Below are 22,454 nucleotides of genomic sequence, written 5' to 3'. Positions count from 1 at the left end.
AAATTAATGAGCAAACTTATAACAAAATTATATTTTGAATGACAAAGCATGAGAAGATTTTTTGATTCTGCTTGAGTTGGGAAGGATAGCAACAGAGCTCTGAATGAGAGTCAAAATAGTCTACAGCCATGAAGATTTTAATGCAAGGTCTAACTATATCTCAAATGAAAAGTAAAATTTATTGGCATCATACTGCCTTCTTCACAGCTGAGATGGAACAAAAGCCCACTCATCCAAAGAGAAGCAAAGCTCTGCATTCTAGGAATTTTAGTCTTTATTTTGCAAGAATGCATATATATGATGTGTGCACACAAAATCTGGTTTAGTTACTCTTCTTACTACTTAAATATGTTAGTTAATGTTTGCCCCCAGTTCACCTGGAATGGGGGAAGGGAGGAATGGCAAAATTACCCAGTCCAGTGACCAGAAAGTAGTATAGAAGAGAAAATGGGGAAGAGAGAAGCAATCTACGTTAAGAGAGCTAGCTGGACTTGAGTAATTAAAGCCTGAGGGAAAATATTCCTGAGTCCAAGACACTGGCAATCAGCATTCCAACTCAATTCAGTGAAATGCGATTTCTTGTAAAATGTAGAATAATTCATTCTCCTGGACTGTGAGGTCTAATAATTTTTTTTTTTTTTGGTTATGGCAGCGTGAGACCACCTTCCTATTGATCATCCCGGATCCACATTGATGAAAAACTCATAGAAAACAAATTAACACACAAAAAGGGCTAGACCTGCATGGGAGGCAGGAATGAACACAATAGCAAAAGATATTCAAACAAGATCAACACTGAGCAACTGGAAGACTTGAAGTGGCAGATGAAGAAGTGTAGCTTCTGCATAGACTTCTTTCCCTGACCATTGTCAAAAAAGTGACTGAAAAGTTCCAAAGTCAACAGTGCCCTGGGTGGTGTGTGATCACCAGTGAGGAGGGAGGGGACTCATGCTGCAACCTGCTACCACAGACTATAGGAACATTAACTTTAGAGCTTAAAGAATTCTACTTCCCTTACTCAGGCCCACAGCCCAAGTATGGGACTCTTTCCCAGACACTATCTTTAGAAAAGTGTCAAATATTCTGGAATAGGAGATGAAAAGATTGGGAAAGTAATCTAAAGCAAGTATCCAATGTAATAAGAAAATATCTTCTCTTTCATGACAGCAGCACATACCTCCCATATTTGTCAACTTCTTGAACAAAGGAAGAGATGGTCTGTCTGCAAAAACTTCACTTTGATGAACCAGGCATTCTTTTACGGCATCATAACCATTCAGTACAATAGCAGATATACCTCCAAGATCAAGACTGAAAATCTTTGAAAAGAACAAATGAACAAAAGTGCACTTGTAAAATTAAACTGCAAGTCATTTTCAAGAATAAGTAATGGAGACAATACTGGAAAAATTAGAACTAAGCATCACTACCATAAATATTTCATAAGCTGTTTCCAGATTGCAAGTATAAACATTGTTCAGAATAATCTTTTCTCCATAAACTTTAGATTGTAAAATCTTTAAGGCTGGGACCATGTCTCTATGTATTTTTTGAACAGTGCCAACTACAATTCAGCCCAAATTCTGTCTGAGGCTTTTGAACACTCCTGCAATAGAAAGATATTGAATTGACAGTTCTATGAAGTCCTCTGTTTATTATGAGTATTCTTTATCCACAGAATAGTTGTGCCATGCAAGCTTCACGAAACTATCTCCTATTCTGATTTGCAGGGACCAAGTGAGAAGAAAGTTTCATCACCATGCCTATGTAACCCCACGTCTCTCTCACAGTTTCAACAGTGTTAGAAGAGTTTGGCTATGGACACCTGTACCCTAGTAGTGGACTGAAACCACTAGCTCATTCCACACTGACCACCAAAAAGCCATCAAATGATGACAGCCACAACAGTTGTGCCAGCATGACATCCATCAAATTATGAGATGGTCCATCTAGACCCATTTCTTATCTCTGAAATTGGCCACCAACTCATTTCACATAGGCCACTAAAGAATCATCAAATGATGATACCCCCATGACGACAGCCAACAAACGATAGCATGGTCCATCTAGTCCTGTACCTGTCTCCAGAAGTGGCCTAGATGCTTTAGAGGAACATGCAATAAACCCTGTTGAAGGCAGATATGGGATAATCTGCCCCCAACTAATGTCTTGTCCTAACAGCTAATAAAGATTAGTTTAACCCCTAAGCATGAGGTTTTATATTACTTTCAAACCTTTTTTTAGTATTATAACTGGATATTCTTATTACCCATATGACTAGGGCCCTACCAAATTCACAGTCCATTTTGGTCAATTTCACGGTCATAAGATTTTTTTAAAAACTGTGAATTTCACAATTTCAGCTATTTAAATCTGAAATGTCATGGTGTTGTAACTGTAGGGGTCCTGACCCAAAAAGAGGGGTTGCAAGGTTATTGTAGGGGGTTGCGGTACTGTTACCCTTACTTCTGCACTGCTGCTGGCGGCAGCACTGCGTTCAGAACTGGGTAGCTGGAGAGCGGCGGCTGCTGGCCGGGAGCCCAGCTCTGAAGGCAGAGCCACCGCCAGCAGCAGCACAGAAGGATGGTATGGTATGGTATTGCCATCCTTACTTTTGCACTGCTGCCCACAGAGCTGAGCCCTCAGTAAGCAGCTGCCACTCTCTGGCTGCCCAACTCTGCAGGCAGCAGCGCAGAAGTAAGGGCGGCATGGTATGGTATTGCCATCCTTACTTCTGCGCTGCTGTTGGCGGGGTGCTGCCTTCAGAGCTGGGCAGCCAACAGCCACTGCTCTCTGGCCACCTCACTCCGAAGGCAGCACAGAAATAAGGGTGGCAATACTGCAACCCCCCTGCAACTCCCTTTTTTGGGTCAACACACCCAATTTGAGAAATGCTGTTCTTCCCCTTTGAAATTTGTATACTATAGGATAAAATCACATAAAAGACAAGATTTCACAGGGGGAGACCAGATTTCACACTCTGTGACTCTTTTTTCATGGCCATGAATTTGGTAGGGCCCAATGACTGTCATATGACTGTCCAATCCCACTTTGAAACTTGCTGAGCTCTTGGCCTCCATTACAACCTGTGGCAAAAAGTTTCAAAATCTAATTATGCTTAGTGTGAAACAGTATTTCCTTTTATCAGTTTTGAATTTGCGGCCTTTCAATTTCTTTGGCTGTCCCCCTTGTTTTTCTTTTATGAGACGGGGAACAGAAACTCTTAATTTACTTTCTCTATACCATTCATCATTGTGCATACTTTTACCTTGTTCCCACTTACTTATTTTCTTTCTAAAGTATACAATCCCAGACTTTTCAATCTCTCTTCAAAAGAGTTTTTCTAGGCCCCTAATCATCATCATTACCCTTCTCCGAGTCCCCCACAATTTTGCAAAATCCTTTCTGAGATAAATTGACCAGTACTGCATACGGTATTCCAGGCAAAGGCAAATTATTGATCTATATAGTGACATAATATTTTTCATATTATTTTCCATCCCATTTCTTATTCCTTAAATTTGGTTTGCTTTTCTGACAGCAGATAAGGCAACCATAACATTTTGCCATTATGGAAAATTAACCATTTATTCCTACTCTTTGCTTTCTGTCTCCTAGCCTGATTTTAATTGACAATACTTTGCCTCTCACCCCATGACTACTTAGTTTCTTTAGTAGTCTCTCAATAAAGAAACTTGTCATAGGTCTTTTGAAAGCCTAAATTGTCAGCCAGTTCTTCTTTATCCATTACTATAGTGATATTCAATTATAAAAGGCATAATTCTCCTTGAGAAACCGTCATGCTTGTTGGACCCTATCGAACCACAATCTTCCACACATTATTAAATATTAATTATTGTCTTGACCTATTTACTAGGAATAGACATAGGTTTACTAGTCTGTAATTCCCTGGATCACTACTAGAACCCATTTCTACCCCTGCTAGGTAAGAGATTGAAGTCCAGGACCTCCATGGTAGCATTCTCTGAGATGCTCCCAGTTCCACATGCAGGGCCAGACAGACAGGCAAAACTGCAAGGTCTCAATGCAGGGATGAGACGATGGTGTAGGGAGGAGGGGTTTAGATTTATTAGGAACTGGGGAAACTTTTGGGAAGGGGGGAGCCTATACAGGAAGGATGGGCTCCACCTAAACCAAAATGGAACCAGATTGCGGGCACTTAACATTAAAAAGGTCGTAGAGCAGTTTTTAAACTAAGGACTGGGGTTAAGCTGAGAGGTGTGGAGGAGCACATGATTTGAACATCCCTTAGGGGAGGATCTATTAATAGAGAATCTCTGTGCCCTAGTGAGGACCAGAGGATGGAAAATGATAAAAACCAGGTAGGGTCTGATCAGAAACAGTCAAATAAAAAAGAGACCCATTCAATTACATTGTGTAATGGCAGACAGCTAAAAGGAGACAAGTTCTTAAAGTGCTTATATACCAATGCTAGAAGTCTAAATAATAAAATGGTGAACTAGAGTGCCTTGTATTAAATGAGGATATTAATATAACAGGCATCACAGAAACTTGGTGGAATGAGGATAATCAGTGGGATACAGTAATACCAACGTACAAAATATATCGGAAGGACATAACAGGTTGTGCTGGAGAGGGAGTGGCATTATATGTGAAAGAAAGCGTAAAATCAAATGAAGTAAAAACCATAAATGAATCAAACTGTACCATAGAATCTCTACAGATGGAAATTCCATGTTCTAATAATAAGAATATAGCCATAGGGATATATTACTAACCACCTGACCAGGATCGTGATAGTGACTGTGAAATGCTCAGGGAGATTAGAGAGGCTATTAAAATAAAAAACTCAATAATACTAATGGGGGATTTCAATTATCCCCATATTGACTGGGTACATGTCACCTTAGGACGGGATGCAGAGATAAAGATTCTTGACACCTTTCATGACTGTTTCTTGGAGCAGCTGGTCCTGGGACCCTCCAGAGGAGAGGCAATTCTTGATTTAGTTCTAAGTGGAGCACAGGATCTGGTCCAAGAGGTGAATATAGTTGGACCGATTGGTAATAGTGACCATAATATAATTAAATTTAATATCCATGTGGCAGGAAAAACACCACAGTAGCCCAACACTGTAGCATTTAATTACAGAAAGGGGAACTACACAAAAATGAGGTGGTTAGTTAAACAGAAATTAAAGGGTACAATGCCAAAAGTGGAATCTCTGTAAGTTAAGTGGAAACTTTTTAAAGACACCATAATAGAAGCTCAACTTAAATATATTCCCCAAATTAAAAAACATAGTAAGAGACCCAAAAAAGAGCCACCATGGCTAAACAACAAAGTAAAAGAAGCAGTGAGAGGCAAAAAGACATCCTTTAAAAAGTGGAAGTTAAATTCTAGGGAGGAAAATAGAAACGAGCATAAACACTGGCAAATAAAGTGTAAAAATACAATTAGGAAAGTCAAAAAAGAATTTGAGAAACAGTTAGCCAAAGACTCAAAAAGTAACAGCAAAAGAATTTTTAAATACATCAGAAGCAGGAAGCCTGCTAAACAACCAGTGAGGCTGCTACTGGACAATCGAGGTGCTAAAGGAGCACTCAAGAACAATAAGGCCATTGCAGAGAAACTAAATGAATTCTTCGCATCGGTCTTCATGGCTGAGGATGTGAGGGAGATTCCCAAACCTGAGCCATTCTTTTTAGGTGACAGATCTGAGGAACTGTCCCAGATTCAGGTATCATTAGAGGAAGTTTTGGAACAAATTGATAAATTAAACAGCAGTAAGTCACCAGGACCAGATGGTATTCACCCAAGAGTTCTGAAGGAACTCAAATGTGAAATTACAGAACTACTAACTGTAGTCTGTAACCTATCACTTAAATCAGCTTCTCTACCAGATGACTGAAGGATAGCTAATATGATGCCAATTTTTAAAAAGGGCTCCAGATATGATCCCGGCAATTACAGGCCTGTAAACCTAACTTCAGTACCGGGCAAACTGGTTGAAACTATAATAAAGAACTACAATAAAGAACAATAAAGACATACAGATGAACATAATTTGTTGAGAAAGAGTCAACATGGTTTTAGTAAAGGGAAATCATGCCTCCCCAATCTACTTGAATTCTTTGTGGGGGTCAACACGCATGTAGGCCAAGGGGATCCAGTGGATACAGTGTACTTAGATTTTCAGAAAGCTTTTTACAAGGTCCCTCACCAAAGGCTCCTATGCAAAGTAAGCTGCCACAGGATAAGAGGGAAGGCGCTCTCATAGATTGGTAACTGGTTAAAAGATAGGAAACAAAGGGTAGGTATAAATGGTCAGTTTTCAGAATGGAGAGAGGTAAATAGTGGTATCCCACAGGAGTCTGTTCTGGGACCAGTCCTATTCAACATATTCATAAATGATCTGGAAAAAAGGGGTAAACAGTGAGGTGGCAAAATTTGCAGATGATACAAAATTACTAAATATAGTTAAGACCCAGGCAGACTGCGAAGAGCTACAAAAGGATCTCTCAAAATTGGGTGACTGGGCAACAAAATGCATTTATCAGCATTGAGTTTCATGTGCTAAAGTAATGCACATTGGAAAGCATAATCCCAACTATACATGTAAAATGATGGGGTCTAAATTAGCTGTTACCATTCAGGAAAGATCTTGGAGTCCTTGTGGGCAGTTCTCTTAAAAGATCCACTCAATGTGCAGCAGCAGTCAAAAAAGCAAACAGAATGCTGGGAATAATTAAGAAAGGGATAGATAATAGGACAGAAAATATCATGTTGCCCCTATATAAATCCATGGTACGCCCACATCTTGAATACTGTGTGCAGATGTTGTCGCCCCATCTCAAAAAAGATATACTGGAATTGGGAAAGGTTCAGAAAAGGGAAACAAAAATGATTAGGGATATGGAATGGTTACCGTATGAGGAGAGATTAATAAGACTGGGACTTTTCAGCTTAGAAAAGAGATGACTAAGGGGAGATATGATTAAAGTCTATAAAATCATGACTGGTGTAGAGAAAGTAGATAAGGAAGTGTTGTTTACTACTTCTTATAACACAAGACCTAGGGGTCACCAAATGAAATTAATAAGCAGCAGATTTAAAACAAATGAAAGGAAGCATTTCTTCACACAATGCACAGTCAACCTGCGGAACTCCTTGCCAGAGGATGTGAAGGCCAAGAGCATAACAGGGTTCAAAAGAACTAGATAAATTCATGGAGGATAGGTCCATCAATGGCTATTAGCCAGGATGGGCAGGAATGGTGTCCCTAGCCTCTGTTTGCCAGAAGCTGGGAATGAGCGACTGGGGACGGATCACTTGATGATTACCTGTTTTGTTCATTCCCTCTGGGACACCTGGCACTGGCCACTGTCAGAAGACAGTATACTGGGTACATGGACCTCTGGTCTGACCCAGTAGGGCCATTCTTATGTTCTAAATATAGGTGGAATATTTGCTACCCTCTAGTCCTCTGATACATTAGCTGTTTTTAATGACAGGTTGCATATTTTTGCTAGCAGCTGGACCACTTCATTCTTAAGTCCCCTCAGACCTCTTGGATGTATAACCTCTGGGCCTAGGGACTTACCGCTTTTTAAATTATCAATTTGTTCCAGCACTATTTCTGCTGACATCTCAATCTCTATTAGTACCTCACCTGTGTTACCAAAAAAGAAATATTAATTTCAGTTTTTAAAAAAATGCAAGACAATCAACATTTGCCAAGTGAGAAAATACAAGATTGATGAAACTGGAACATATGTCCTTTATCCCCACAGGCATAAAATGCTAGAGAGTACACAAAACTGAAAAATATAATTACTTTTACCTTATTTTTATATAATTGAAAAGTTCTGATTTCTCCTAACCAATAAACCATATGACAAACCAAAGTTTCTATTCATCTTTGAGTTCAGTAACTGGTCCAGAGCAATCACTACTCAAGGACTGAATCTGAGAATTACATGTGCTCAGTGTCAAAGTCAAGCTCCAGTTAAGTTTGTACTACTAAATAAATCTTTGCACACTTCCCAGTTCCTGGTGAACTTGCCAGGGCCAATTCTGTGGTCCACAGTTACTGGCTTCTGAAACCCAACTTTCTTACTATTTAAGCAAGAGTTTCCACAGCCAGTGCTCTATTGGCCAGCATACCAACAGAGCATGCAAAGTTAAAAAGACTTTTATTACTAGCATTTAAACATTTTTAAAATAACATACTGAGAAAATTAAAATAAAGCTTTAATGTCATTAAACTAACAGACTGTCTGCTTCAGTGTAATGTATTTTTAAGATACTACACATCTGAATGTTCAGAAAGCATTGTTGGGGGAAAAAAACACCCCAAAACAATCAAATGGAAGACTGTTTTAGAACAAAATGCCTTCAGTGAAACTGACACTCTGTTCAAGTGCTGCTATTTGTTATAATGTGCTTCTCTTAAATAAGAATATACTCTGTTGTGCCCCTATAACTTGTGCATATGAAAAGGTGGCTTAGCTATCTCTGGGGCAACATCTCCTCCCTTCTCCCCACTACTAAGTCTGGGGATCAGTGAGTGGGACGCTGAGGGTGTGAGCAGGCCAACAGATAGGTCATCCCAGCTGAATTAACTTTCTGCACACCATGCCATGGGGCTCCCTCTTTAAAGAGTATCCACACACCACACCTGCAGCCATGTATGCTCATCATCTCGGGTGTCAATTACGGCAACATCCTTCTCTCTGGCCTGGGCAAATGCAATTTTGCCCTGCTCATATCCATTCAGAATGCTGAAATCATTTTCCTAACCTGTTACTTCAGCCAAGTCACCCCACCCTTTGAATCCTTTCACTGGCTCCCCCTTCAAACATAAACTGCTTGTATCAAACATAAACTGCTTGTACTCACTTTCAAGGCCCTTCACGGTCAATTCCCACCATAGAATCACAGAAGTGTAGGACTGGAAGGGACCTCAACAGGTCATCTAGTCCAGTTCCTTGCACTCAGGGCAGGACTAAGAAATAACTAGACCACTCCTGACAGGTATTTGTCTAACCTGTTCTTAACATCCAATGATGGAGATTCCACAACCTCCCTAAGCAATTTGTTCCAGTGCTTAACTACCCTGACAGTTATAAAGTTTTTCCTAATATCCAACCTAAACTTCCCTTGCTGCAATTAAAGCCCATTGCTTCTTGTACTATCCTCAGAAGTTAACAAGAACAATTTTTCACTCTCCTCCTTGTAACAACCTTTTATGTACTTGAAAACTGTTATGTCCCCCTCTGTCTTCTCCAGACTAAACAAACCCAATTTTTTCAATCTTTCCTCATAGGTCATGTTTTCTAGACCTTTAATCATTGTTGTTGCTCTCCTCTAGACATACTCCAATTTGTCCACCTCTTTTCTGAAATGTGCACAGAACTGGACACAATACTCCAGCTGAGGCCTTATCAGTGCGAAGTAGAGCGGAACAACTATTTCTCATGTCTTTCTTAACAACACTGCTGCTAATACATCCCAGAATGATGGGCACTGTTTGTGCAACAGTGTTACACAGTTGACTCACATTTAGCTTGTGGTCCACTATGACCCCCAGATCCCTTTCCGCAGTACTCTTTCCTAGGCCGTAATTTCCCATTTTGTATGTGTGCAATTGATTGTTCTTTCTTAAGTGGAGTACTTTGCATTTGTCCTTACTGAATTTCATCCTATTTACATCAGACCATTTCTCCAGTTTGTTCAGATTATTTTTAATTTTAATCCTATCCTCCAGAGCACTTGTAACAACTCCCAGCTTGGTACTGTCCTCATACTTTGTAAGTATATTTCTATGCCATTATCTAAATCACTTAAGAAGATATTGGACAGAACCAGACCCAGGACCGATCCCTGCGGGATCCCACTCAGTATGCCCTTCCAGCTTAACTGTGAACCACTGATAACTACTCTCTGGGAATGGTTTTCCAACCAGTTATGCACCCACCTTATAGTAGCTCCATCTGGGCTACATTTCCCTAGCTTGTTTATGAGAAGGTCATGCAAGACAGTACCAGTAAAGTCAAGATACACCACATCTACCGCTTCCCCTCATCCACAAGGCTTGTTACGCTGTCAATCTATTATCTTCTAGGTGTTGCAAATTGATTGCTTGATTATGTGCTCCATTATCGTTCCAGGTACTGAAGTTAAACTGACTGGTATGTTATTCCCCGGGTTGTCCTTATTCCCCTTTTTATAGATTGGCACTATATTTGCCCTCTTCCAGTCTTCTGAAATCTCTTCAGTCCTCCATGAGTTTTCGAAGATAATCACTAGCGGCTCAGATATCTCCTCAGTCAGCTCCTTGAGTATTCTAGGATGTATTTCATCAGGACCTGCCAACTAGAATTTGTCTAAGTAATTTTTAACTCACTCTTTCCCTATTTTAGCCTCAGATCCTACCTCCTCATTTTCATTGGTGTTCACTAGACATCCAATCGCTACTAATCTTTTTGGTGAAAACTGGAACAGCCATTTAGCACTTTTACCATTTCCACATTTTTCTGTTATTGTCTTTCCCCCTCACTGAATAATGGGCCTACCCTGTCCTTGGTCTTCCTCTTGCTTCTAATGTATTTGTACAATGTTTTCTTGTTACCCTTTATGTCTCCAGCTAGTTTAATCTCATTTTGTGCCCTGTCCTTTCTAATTTTGTCCCTACATGCTTGTGTTGTTTGTTTATATTCATCCTTTGTAATTGGACCTAGTTTCCACTTTTTGTAGGACTCTTTTTTTTTGAGTGTCAGATCATTAAAGATCTCCAGGACAGTCTCTTTCAAAAACTGCCAACTTTCTCAAACTGTTTTTCCTCTTAGAGTTGCATCCAATGGGATCTTACCGACCAATTCCCTCAATTTCCTAAATACCTATCTCATAGCTCTCATTCACTATTGAGCGGTCAGTACTTGCCTCCATTCGACCCACAATGCCAGCCTCCACTGCCCACTTCCTAAATTAAAAAAAAACCAAACCTTTTCACATTCTTTCATGCTACCCCAGATGCTTGTGAGGGCTCCCCATACACATCCACAAAACAACCTCGTTACCCACCTTCAAATCCCTCCTCAGCCTCTCCTTTGCTATGATGCCTACAAAATATATGACAATGCTGTCGGTGCCCATTATGCTGACATTGTTTACTTGTACTCCCCTCTGTCTATATTTCCATCTGTTGTCTCTTGTGTTATGCACAGATTGTAAGCTCCTTGGGGCAGGAGATTGTCTTTTTGTTCTGTGTTTGTACAGCACCTAGTACGATGGGATCCTGGTCCATGACTAGGGATTCTAGGCACTATGATAACACAAATAATAAATAATAATATTGTCAGGGAATTAGGGATGTTATAGTGTGTCCTCACCACCAGAACACTCCCCTCACCTGTGTCTGGACACTGCATTGCAGGGACTCATCCTCTCCAGTACCCCCCTGAGTCCTGGTTCCTCCAGCCAGCCTAGCTCTCAGTCCAGACCACTTCCAGGGATAACAGAAAATCTCAACTCAAAATAGACACCTAGGCATTTAAGTCCATAATATAAACACTAGTCCTTCATAGAGATCCAAGGCCAGTGCTGTCAAGGTTAGGTTACTTGGGTTACAGCAGGGAGAGTCTTCCTTCCCTATCCTGGCTTCACCCAGAAATGGCCCCTAGTAGAAGCCCACCCTTTTCATCTAGCCCACTCAGCCCCTTCTAGATGCCGGAAGAGCAACTCTCACTGGTTCTGCTGCAGCTATCATGAGAGATTTCTTTAGTCATCTCCGAGAGGTATGAACTCACTGCTCTTCCCTTCCAGCGGGACATCTTCTCATGGTGGGGTGTGCCAAGGCTTTGGGGGCTTCAACATGGGGCGACGAATGCTTGGTACACCTCATCCCACATGGATCCATAGGTCTTATCTCCTGTTCCTTCTTGTGAAAAGAAATCTGTATTTCCATGTTGTATTCCTGACGGTGGCATATTTGGAATGCACAGGGCTGTAGCGCCAGGTACCATCTTGCGATGTGTGGACTGGTGTCTTTCATCGCTTGCATCCACTTTAAGGGAACATAGTCACCATATGTATTCCTGAGCCCGGGTTCCCCGACCAGCCATTGGTGACGTGGCACTGAACGTGCAGAGGACAGTGGACTGCCTGGGATGATTTGTTCTGGAAAGACTTTGTTACACCTCCCAGAACGGGGAACCATGGAGTGACCTGGCTGGAGGGCTGAGTCACAAAAAGGAGGCTGCAGTTCCTGGAGCAAGAAGGATGAGAGGATGATGAGAGAGATACGGGCAGAGGAGAGTGCAACGCCAGTTGAGAGCTATTCCCAGAGCGACCGGGGGAGGTGACACTAGTGGTGAGTGTACCCTGCGACACACTTTTGGGGAGTTGTATGCTAATACTACTACTAGGCCAACTTCTGACACATCTGTTTGAAGAATAAATGGTAGCCAGAAGTCTGGGTACTGGAGAATAGGTTGCCTCCATAAAATGTCCTTTATCTTTTCAAAGACTTCCTCACAATCTCTTGTCCTCTGTACCACTGGTGTGGATGCCTTTGTAAGTTAAGTCAAAGATGTTGCTAGGGTGGCAAATTGTGGAATGAAGCAATGTGAATAACATGTCTGTCCTAGTAACCCCCACACTTGCTTCTTGTTCTTGGGGACCAGGGTTTTCTTCAAGGCTTCTATCTTGTTCTCAAGGGAATGGGTTCAGCCATTTCTCATTAGCTATACAAGATATTTAGTTTCTTGCATGCCAAATTTGTATTTTGGGGGTTTGCTGTGAGTCCAGCCTCCCCCAGCGACTAGTACAGATGCTACATGGACCAAGTGTGACCATCAGTCTGTGCTGAAAACAACCACATTGCCAAGGTATACTGCTGCAAACTGGTGGCAAACCACATGGTCCATGTGTGGCTGGGGCCCCATGCAAACCAAAGGACATGGTGGTGAACTGAAAAAGCCTCAAAGGCATGGCAAACACTGCTTTTTCCCTCAAATCTAGTGTAAGAGGTATTTGCCAATATCCTTTTGTCAAGCATAGGGTTATAATATACCTTACCTTCCCTAAATGATCAAGGAGCTCATCTACCTGGGGCACCGGATAAGTATCAAACTAGGATAGAATACAGAAATCTGTGCAGGACCAAATAGTGTTGTCTGGCTTAGGTACTAGCACCACAGGACTGCACCAGGGACTTCTCAGTGACTCTGAGTTCCAGCATTAACTGTACCTCCCACTACACCACTCCATGAAGCTTCTTAGAGATTTGATGGGTTTATGTTCAGGCTTTGTCCCTTGGATTGTCAGAATTTGGTGTGCCAGGAAGTGCCTGGCAGGGAGGAAAACAGTGAATAGTCCTCCAAGAGGTTCTTGGCTATCCGGAATAAATGTGAGGCAAGATCTGCTGCTACTGATATATCAAAGGGGCCCACTGCAGCCTGTACCTGTGGTACAGGAGAACAGGGAGATCCCTGGGATCTATACATAGGTTTTCTTGGGCTCACCATGGTTTTAACGGATTAACATGATAAATCTGATCTCATAGTCCCCCTTGCCAACTCGCCAGATGACCTGGTATGGACCATGCCATTTGACCAAAAGTTTAATTTCCAAATTGGGGACTAGTACTAGATCCCTGGGCTAATAAACCCTCTCAAGCACCTTTACTGTAGAGTCAGACCTGGGTTTGCTGGGCTCACAGTAGATCTTCTTGAGCAAATTGTCTCTTGAGACCCAGCCATTCTCACATCCTCATGACATCATGTAGTACATTTTGGGAGTGGGATAGCTATTCTTTCCAAGCTTCTCTAAGGATAACTAGAATTCCCCGGGACTGTCAGTCATACAATAATTCAAAGGACAAAAACCCCCTTGATGTAGTGTATAAAGTGTCACAAGCAACGAGCAGGTTGACAGAAGCTTGTCCCCACAGGAGCCAAATATCCTCATGTACGCAGATAACCTGCGCCGAATCTTCATATCAGAGAACTCTGGGTCACACAGGGTTTCCAAGACTAAAGACTTGGAAAACCCTGGGTCCATTAAGCCCAATGCTGTTTGCCTGCCAAGTTGTACTGCGACTATATATGCTTGTCAATTGCTTGATCAGAGCTGCCACAAAGTTCTACGATTCTAGAGCCCATGAGGTCACATTCCATCAGGGGACACGAATGAGTGATAGGTCCTGGCTTTCCGCAACAAACACAATCAATGTGATTGCCAGGAAAGCCTGCATTACCAGATTTTGATTGCAACTCTGAGTAGTCCTCTCCTAGAGATGTGGTCAACATCCCTTGTTGCAACAATTTGGGTTGCCTTGTGGAATCCATTAGCTGGCCTCCACTTGCTCCTGAAGTCTGCTGGGGGCTCCACACTGCCTTTCTCATCTTAGGGCTGTGTCTGTGGGCCATCTGGCCTGGAGTGATTAGTTTTACTGGGCCAACCTTTAGCCAGATAATCTGCAGTGATCTGGATAGCAACTGCTATTGAGCTGGGGTTTTGCCAGTGAACTCAGGTCTGAATTGCAGTTGGCAGAACTGTCAGTTATTGCTCAACAACTGCTGAGTCTATAATGTCTAGTGCAATGCAGGTCTCTGGACGGAGCCACTGGATAGCCCAATCCCTCAGGCACTGGGCCATAATGTGGGATCATGATGCAAGAGAAAAAGGTTCTGTCCAGAATCAGTGTTATGTCTTTTGGGATACACCCATCTGATGACAGTCATTATGGTGTCATAGTCTTTAGCTGCCTCATTGTCGAGGACCTGGCAGGTGGACTGGTCTTCCCCAGACAACAAAGGCAAAAGCCAAGCACCCCAGAACTCTTAGCCCATTGGGCTACCCACTCAAATATGGCCAGGTATGCCTTTGGGTCATCATCTGGCCCCAACTTGGCAAGGTCAGGCCAGGCCTTAGTGATACTGCTCCAGACAGGGCTAGGCTGGCTATCCGCTGGAGAACTGATTCCTGAAACTCTCTGTTGCTGTTGTTGCTATAGTTGATGTTGCTCAAGACTGCCCATTGGGCTTCTTGTTGCCCCTCCAGGAACAGCCACTGAGCCTCAGCATGCGCTTGCTGTTGTCAAGTAAAAAGCCTTAACAAATCTTCCATTGTCCCCTTTGAGGACCATCACTGCTTCTGGTTTCATGCATTATAATGTGCACTCACCACAAAAATGCCCCTCCATGTCAGGATGCAGAATTTCAGGGACTCTTCCTCTCTGGCACATGCCCTGAGTCCTGGTTCCGCATTGGTCTGCTGCGTCTGTGTCCTAGCCCTCTGGTCAGGCCAGCTCTCAGTCCAGACCCCTTCCAGGGTTAACAGAAAGGAATTAAATCTCAACTCAGAATAGCCATCTGGGCATTAAAGTTCTTAATATAATCACTAGTCTCTTACAGAAATCCAAGGCCAGTGTTGTCAAGGTTAGGCCCCTGACTGAGCCAGTTATTGGGTTTACAGCAGGGAAAGACTTCCTTCCCAAACAAAGACAGCCCTTTTTATCTGGCCCACAGAGCTCCAATTGGCCTCCGCCTGCCCCCGGCCTTTCTAAGTGCCAGAAGACCAACTTCCGCTGGTTCTGCCTGTAGCGGATTATGGGAAGCCTCTCTAGGTATCTCTATAGGTCTGAACTTGCTGTTTTCCCCTCCAGTAGGACACCTTCTTAGAGCACAGTGTGCAAAGATGGAGGGCCCTCCAGCAGTGGTTGGCAAATGCTTGGTATACCCTGTCACAAGGGAGCTACTGAGGACACAGATGATTGGCAGAGCATGAGAGAGAGACTTCCCTCTGACAGAACAATTCAGGAGAGATCTTTAGGTTTCACCCTCTTTAATCCTCTCCTACTAGTTTTCCACTGGAAGTGTGCAATAAAGTCCAATGTATGTAATATATGTAACTAGTTTTCTGCTTAACAAGATTACTTGTGTCTTAGTCATAGGTGCTGGAACTGGGGGTGCTCCTGCACCCCCTGGCTTGAAGTGGTTTCCATTATATACAGGGTTTACAGTTTGGTTTAATGGCTCTCAGCACCCTCACTATAAAAATTGTTCCAGCACCCCTTGTCTCAGTGGTAGATGGTGACCTTCATTTTAGTCAGTATTTTCCTGTAAATTCAATAGTCTTGATGATGTTATTAAATGTCTCAAAGCTGCACAGTAAGGCAGATATCACGATATTTTTAGCAAACAATAACATGATCCACAGAAAATACATGGAAGGGTTAAGTACATCCAGGAAATACATTACATATTTAAAAACAAGAGTCACATGGTTACAGGGCAAGGGAATGGTGGGGTAGTGAGGGAAAGTCATTGCTAATACCCACTATAACCTTACTTAAATAATTATATATAAAGATATGTATAAATGTATGACTCACTTTATCTGCTCTGTAATTTTTCATCTTAATTTTTAAAATATGAATGGACTTGATTTGCCTAAGTAAGCAAATAAATCATCTCCTTCAATAACATGATAGTCGATTATTTTGGGAATTCCTAGATTAGGGGAGGGGCAACCATACAAAGTTCTCAAAATTGCAGATCGAGAGAGATGGTGTCACATGATATAACTGGCAAAAGTTTCAAAGTTACAGGTGAGAGGTATATGGTACTTCACTGGAATACATATATTGAAACGGTCTTGATACTGTGTCAAAAGATTTAGCAAAGGTTTTAAAGCTACATGGTGAGCTACGTGGTCACCTTATGCTTATTTTTTGCCAAGGTCTTCACACTTGCATCAGTGCATGCTGTGTCCTGTGTAAAGTTATGCTGCACCATCTTGTGAATAATGGATGTCTCCACATACTCCACTTAGGTATTCTATTCCATGTATCAAAACATCTTAGTTACATGTAATATGGTGCGTGGTCTCAATACTCTATACTGTGGTGTACGCATCATGTTTAGCAGTGGTTTCAGTGCCCAGCCATGAGCCAGGCTACGTCATGTTTGTTGTTGAACTGGATGGCCCCCAGCAAGGCGTGCTGCCCTGTGTTTGATTACAGTATTAATGCCAGAGATAGAAAAAGTTTGCTGTGCCATAAGTAACAGTGGTACCTACATACCGCAAAGTTGATTACTGTGCTGTGAATAGTGGTAACCTCAACACTCCCTACCCCAGGGATAGACTTGTGACTCTGCTATAGAGGCTTGTGACTCTCCCCAGGGGCGTTCTGCACCATGAATAGCAGTGGTCTTGACAACCTGGGGAAAGACATCCTATATGATAAATAGCAGTGCTCTTGACACAATTTGGATAGGTATCCTGTGCCATGAATAGGGACATCTGTGCATTAACATAAGAATGACCGTACTGCATCAGACCAATGGTCCATCTAGCCAAAGACCCTGTCTCCTGACAGTAGCCAATGCCAGATGCTTCAGAGGGAATGAACAGAACAGGCAATCAACAAGTGATCCATCCCATCATCCACTCTCAGCTTCTGGCAATCAGAGGCTAGGGACACCCCTGACCATCTTGGCTAATAGCCATTGATGGACCTATTCTCCATGAACTTATCTAGTTCTTTTTGAACCCGTAAATAGTTTTGGCCTTCCTAACATCCCCTGGCAACAAGTTCCACAGGTGGACTGTGCATTATGTGAAGAAGTAATTTGTTTGTTTTAAACCTGCTGTTAATTTCATTGGGTGACCCCTAGTTTGTGTTATGTGAAAGAGTAAATAACACTTACTTTCTCCACATCAGTCACGATTTTATAGACCTCTATCATACCCACTCTTAGTCATCTCTTTTTCCAAGCTGCAAGTCCCAGTCTTTTTAATCTCTCCTCATACAAAAGCTGTTCCATACACGTAGTAATGTAGCCCTTCTCTGTACCTTTTCCAATTCTAATACAGCGGACCCTTGCTTGAGCGCACATCGCTATAGTGCGGATTCACATGTAGTGCAAGCGTGGCGATGAACCCCAAATTTAAATTGGGATCCATGGTAACGCGGTCCCCGCGTTAACGCTGTACTGCGCATGGATCCCAAACCCCAAGTTCTAGCGAGGGTGCAGTGTATTTCTTTTATGAGATGGGGTGACCAGAACTGTACACAATATGCAAGGTATGGGCATACCATGGATTTACACAGTGGCATTCTGATATTTTCTGTCTCGTTATCTATCCCTTTCCTAATGGTTCCTAACATTGTTAGCTTTTTTGATGGCTGTTGCACATTGAGCAGATGTTTTCAGAGAACTATTCACAATGACTCCCAGATCTTTCTTGAGTGGTAACAGATAAATTAGCTCTAATCATTTTGTATGTACAGTTGGGATTATGTTTTCCAATGTGCATGACTTTGCATTTATCAACATTGAATTTCATATGCCATTTTTTTGCCCAGTCACCTAGTTTTGTGAGATCCTTCTGTAACTCTTCGCAGTCTGCTTTGGACTTAACTATCTTGAGTAATTTTGTATCTTCTGCAAACTTTGCCACTTCACATTACCCATTTTTCCAGGTCATTTCTGAATACGTTGAATAGTACTGGACCCAGGACAGATCCCTGGGGGACACCGCTATTTACCTCTCTGCATTCTGAAAACTGACCAATTATTCCTACTCTTTATTTTCTGTCTTTTAATCAGTTACAGATCTATCAGAGAACATTCCCTCTTATCTCGTGACTACTTACTTTGTTTAAGAGCCTTTGCTGAGGGACCTAGTCAAAAAGGCTTTCTGAAAGTCCAAGTACACTATATCCCCTGGATCATCCTTGTCCACATGCTTGTCGACCCTCTCAGAGAATCCTAATAGATCAGTGAGGCATGATTTCTCTTTACAAAAGCTGTGTTGACTCCTCCCCAACAGATTGTGTTTGTCTATGTGTCTGATAATGCTGTTCTTTACTACAGTTTCAACCAATTTGGCTGGTACTGACATTAGGCTTATTGGCCTGTAATTGCCAGGATAGTTTCTGGAGCCTTTTTTAACAATTGGTGTCACGTTAGCTATCCTCCAGTTATCGAGAACAGAAGCTGATTTAAATGATAGGCTACGTGCCACAGTTAGTAGTTCTACAATTTCATATTTGAACTCTTGAGTGAACACCATCTGGTCCTGGTGATTTATTGTTTAATTTATTGTGAATTGTGAACAGTGGCATTTTCGACAGCCCCTGTGTGTGTTCTGCACTGTGAATACTGGTGCTGTCACCACTAAAGGAGAGTCCTGACCCTGGAATAGTGGCTTTCTTGACATACCTTGGGAGGCAGGGGAGGAGGGCATTCTACAACCTGAATAGTGGCACTGTTACCTCAATAGTTACCCTGTCCCCTCAATGGGGCATCCTAAGCCATGAATAGTGGTACTCTCAACATCTCCAGGAGGGATGTCCTGCACAGGTTCTAGGAATGGGTCACTCTGGGTGCCAACTTCAAGCTGGCACTGTACTGCTCAAATTTTTTCATTTCTATTAATTGGCTTGCCTTTCCCCCATCCTCTGCTGATTGGCTGGCGCTGGGTTTGTTTCTTTTGTGACTTGGTCACTACCATTTTCCACCCTGCCTGGCAAAAAAGCTAGGGCCACTCCTGATCCTGCACTCTGAACAGTGGTGCTCTTGACACCTTCCAGAGTGCCATTGTGTGTCACAAAGAGTGCATGTCTGGACACCCACTGGAGGAGCGTCCTTCGTGGGGTGCCACAGATGTGCCCCTGCGCCAGAGCATCCTGCACTGTGAATAGCAGCGCAATGGCAGCTCCCAGGGCTGGCACATCCTGCACGGTGACTAGCAGCGCCATGGACCTGCCTCTGGGACGGGGAGTCCTGCACGGTGACTAGTGGCACCAGGGATGTGCCCCTGGGATGGGGCGTCCTGCACGGTGACTAGTGGCGTCTTGTGCACCGCTCAATGCACCTAGCACTTGGCTGGGGCGTGGGGGATCGTCCCTGCTGCCCCTCCCCCCTGCACTCCCCAGGCTGGTAGTCGGCAAGGAGATGCTGAAATACCTGGCCATGGACTTGGCTCTGCCTCTTCATATAGACATGCGGTTGGTCCGCGGCCAGCGAGTAGATGTTGCCGATGAGGGGCAGCCCCCGGGGCCCCGGCGGGAAACCGGGCGGCCGCCTCTGCTTGAGCAGCTGCCTCACCAGCAGCGAGAGGAGGAGGAGGAGCAGGAGCGCGGCAGTGCCCACCGCCGCGAGCACCTGACCCCGGGACCACATTCCCCCTCTCCGCCGCTGCCCTCCGCCAGCGCCCGACTCCCCTTCCCCCGCCCCTTCACACAGCCACGTGGCCTCTGCCTTCCCTCGACCGCCCTGATTGGCCGGCGGCCGGGCGAGTCAAGAGACTCCAAATGTGATTGGCGGAGTCAGTCCGGCGGTCGGCTCTTTCCCGGCCTCTCCTCCCCCCTCTCAAGTTCTCAGGTGGGGCCGTTGGGATTTCGGCCGTTGGAGGGGACGGTTGCGGCTCCTCAGCGAGTGGCCATTACTCCTCCCTCCCCTCCCCAGTGCCCACTCCGCGTGTAACCCCGTTCTGCCCGGTTTCACTCAGCCAGCGGCGAACCGAGGCAGGCTGGTTACATAACTGACCCTCCTGCAGCTGGCAGCAGAAATATGTGCTGGAGAGTTGCCCGCCTCTCTTCCCCATGCCAGCTGTGAACCCCTACTTCACCCAAGGGCCCCAACCTCCAGTCTCGCAGTAGCATGACAGGTTTCAGAGTAGCAGCCGTGTTAGTCTGTATTGGCAAAAAGAAAAGGAGGACTTGTGGCACCTTAGAGACTAACCAGTGAGCTGTAGCTCAGGAAAGCTTATGCTCAAATAAGTTGGTTAGTCTCTAAGGTGCCACAAGTCCTCCTTTTCTAGTAGCATGACTGGGGAGATTAGTTGACAAGGCCCTTATGGGTTGTTTCAACAAGGGCTCTCACCTGTGCTTGCAATAAAGGTCGCTGCGGGTTACAAACAGGCCTGTGGTGCAACATGTGCAGCTTCCTCAGAGAAAGTCCCAGATGGGCACAAATTAGTGACCAGCCCTCCCTATCCCCTGCAAATGGTAGTGAGGAGCATACAGAAATAAAGCACCTCACTAGGAAGAGAGGGTGGGAGGGAGGCAGCTTGAAAGCGGCAGGCAAGCTGTCCGGGTGTGGTTCGTAACTGCTTTGGGGAGCTTTTTGGGCCATCTGTTTCTTACTAAGTTGTATGAGCAGGCTAAGATGCAGTGCTTTAGGAATATGCTTCCCCTAGACGGAAAGAATCTTCTGCTGAAGTCAAATGGCATGCCAACCTTCAGCACCAGACAGTAACTCCATAAAGGGGGCCCTGGGAAGACCTTCTGAGCAGAAGTTTTCAAACCAGGCTATGTGGAAACATTTCAGAAGTAATTAAGTGAGTTAGGAGATTAAATCCTATTGAATTTCAAGAAGACCTAGGCTCCTAAATCACATCAGAGCTTTAGAATAGTCTACCATATGTGATTGTTTTATTGGTTTGGAGGGAAGGGTATGCCAAGTGATTGACTTTTCCATCTAAAAATCAAAAAGATGACTGTTCTGAGTAAAATGTTATGAACATGTTTGAGGCAGGAAGCCATTTATTATTTAAGTCATTAATTAACAAAGGGATCTTTAACTTTGGAAAGTTTTTCAATTTTATTTTGCTACAGTCCAAGCGTGCTCCTGTGAGAGAGAAAATGCAAACTGTTTGAATTGCTGTCCTGTGGCACCAAATTATATTATACCTGCCCATGATTGAGGGGTTTGAATATATTTCCAGTGAAAGGTGATTAAATTGGGAGGGGGAAGTGAGAGAAAAGGAGATCAAAAACAAGTGTATTCCAAGGATGAGGCTGACTGACAATAAACTCAAGGTTTTAGTTTTTTACACTAGCTTTTTATTTTAAATCTGGATGGGAGGTTATAAAAAAAGCATACACAGACAGGCCAAAACACTGTACCATTCCTGTTCTACTTTCCCCTCCATAACTATCCTCTCTTCTGGCCGCTCCACCATTGTGTCTTTGAAATGTGAATTGCAAATCAAAATTTAATAAAAGCACTCCATTTTACATTCTTTAGCAAAGACATTACAGTGACTGAAGTGTTTGGGAGAAACTGGGAGTGTCCCAAACACTGGTTAGACTGTATTCAGCAGCACTTTCTTTGAGAGAGCTAAGCAGATTGTTGCTTAGGGTTGTGCCATCTACTCCCAACATTGCACGATAATTTCAGTTTGTCAGCTTTGATCCTCTGTGCTGATGATAGCTTTTGCAGGATAGAAGGTGAGAAAGGTATTAAAAAGATGTAATCTTTTTTCAGTAAGTAATCATACAGTGATATGATATGGCCATATGATCATCTCGGAAATTTATAATCAGTAGAGCATATGTACAAATTTGAAGAGCATAACCAGTATGCTGTTTTAAGGCCTAGGTGACTCCTTCCAATAAATGATTTACTAGGGTAGTAAAGGATCAAAGAAATTACTCACCGTGTATTCCAGAA

At 43.3% G+C, this 22,454-nt stretch overlaps 1 protein-coding gene across 8 annotated transcripts in view; it reads right to left on the bottom strand.

Moving 5' to 3' along the window:
- The window catches only part of CYP2R1 (cytochrome P450 family 2 subfamily R member 1), a 45,536-nt gene extending 25,335 nt beyond the window's left edge, over positions 1-20,201 (bottom strand). The window contains exons 1-3 of one of the 8 annotated variants that reach the window (XM_084630231.1): positions 19,965-20,091; positions 7,586-7,654; positions 1,178-1,319 (exon numbers count right to left, since the gene is read on the bottom strand). Coding sequence is in view for 3 of the 8 variants with exons in the window: in XM_084630227.1 (XP_084486353.1) it covers positions 1,178-1,319; positions 19,965-20,180 (358 nt within the window). In the remaining 5 variants the exon portion in view is untranslated. Of the gene's footprint in view, positions 1-1,177; positions 1,320-7,585; positions 7,655-11,395; positions 11,723-11,792; positions 12,251-15,171; positions 15,273-19,964 lie in introns of those variants that run through there. The other 7 variants (XM_084630228.1, XM_084630230.1, XM_084630232.1 and 4 more) reach the window with 7 other exon arrangements.
- Between the last annotated feature and the right edge of the window lie 2,253 nt (positions 20,202-22,454).

The sequence above is a fragment of the Lepidochelys olivacea genome (assembly GCF_965140295.1).
Source record: "Lepidochelys olivacea isolate rLepOli2 genome assembly, chromosome: 6".
In the NCBI taxonomy this organism is placed as follows: domain Eukaryota; kingdom Metazoa; phylum Chordata; order Testudines; family Cheloniidae; genus Lepidochelys; species Lepidochelys olivacea.
Note: the sequence above shows the minus strand (reverse complement) of the source record. Positions and strands in the feature narration are given on the sequence as shown.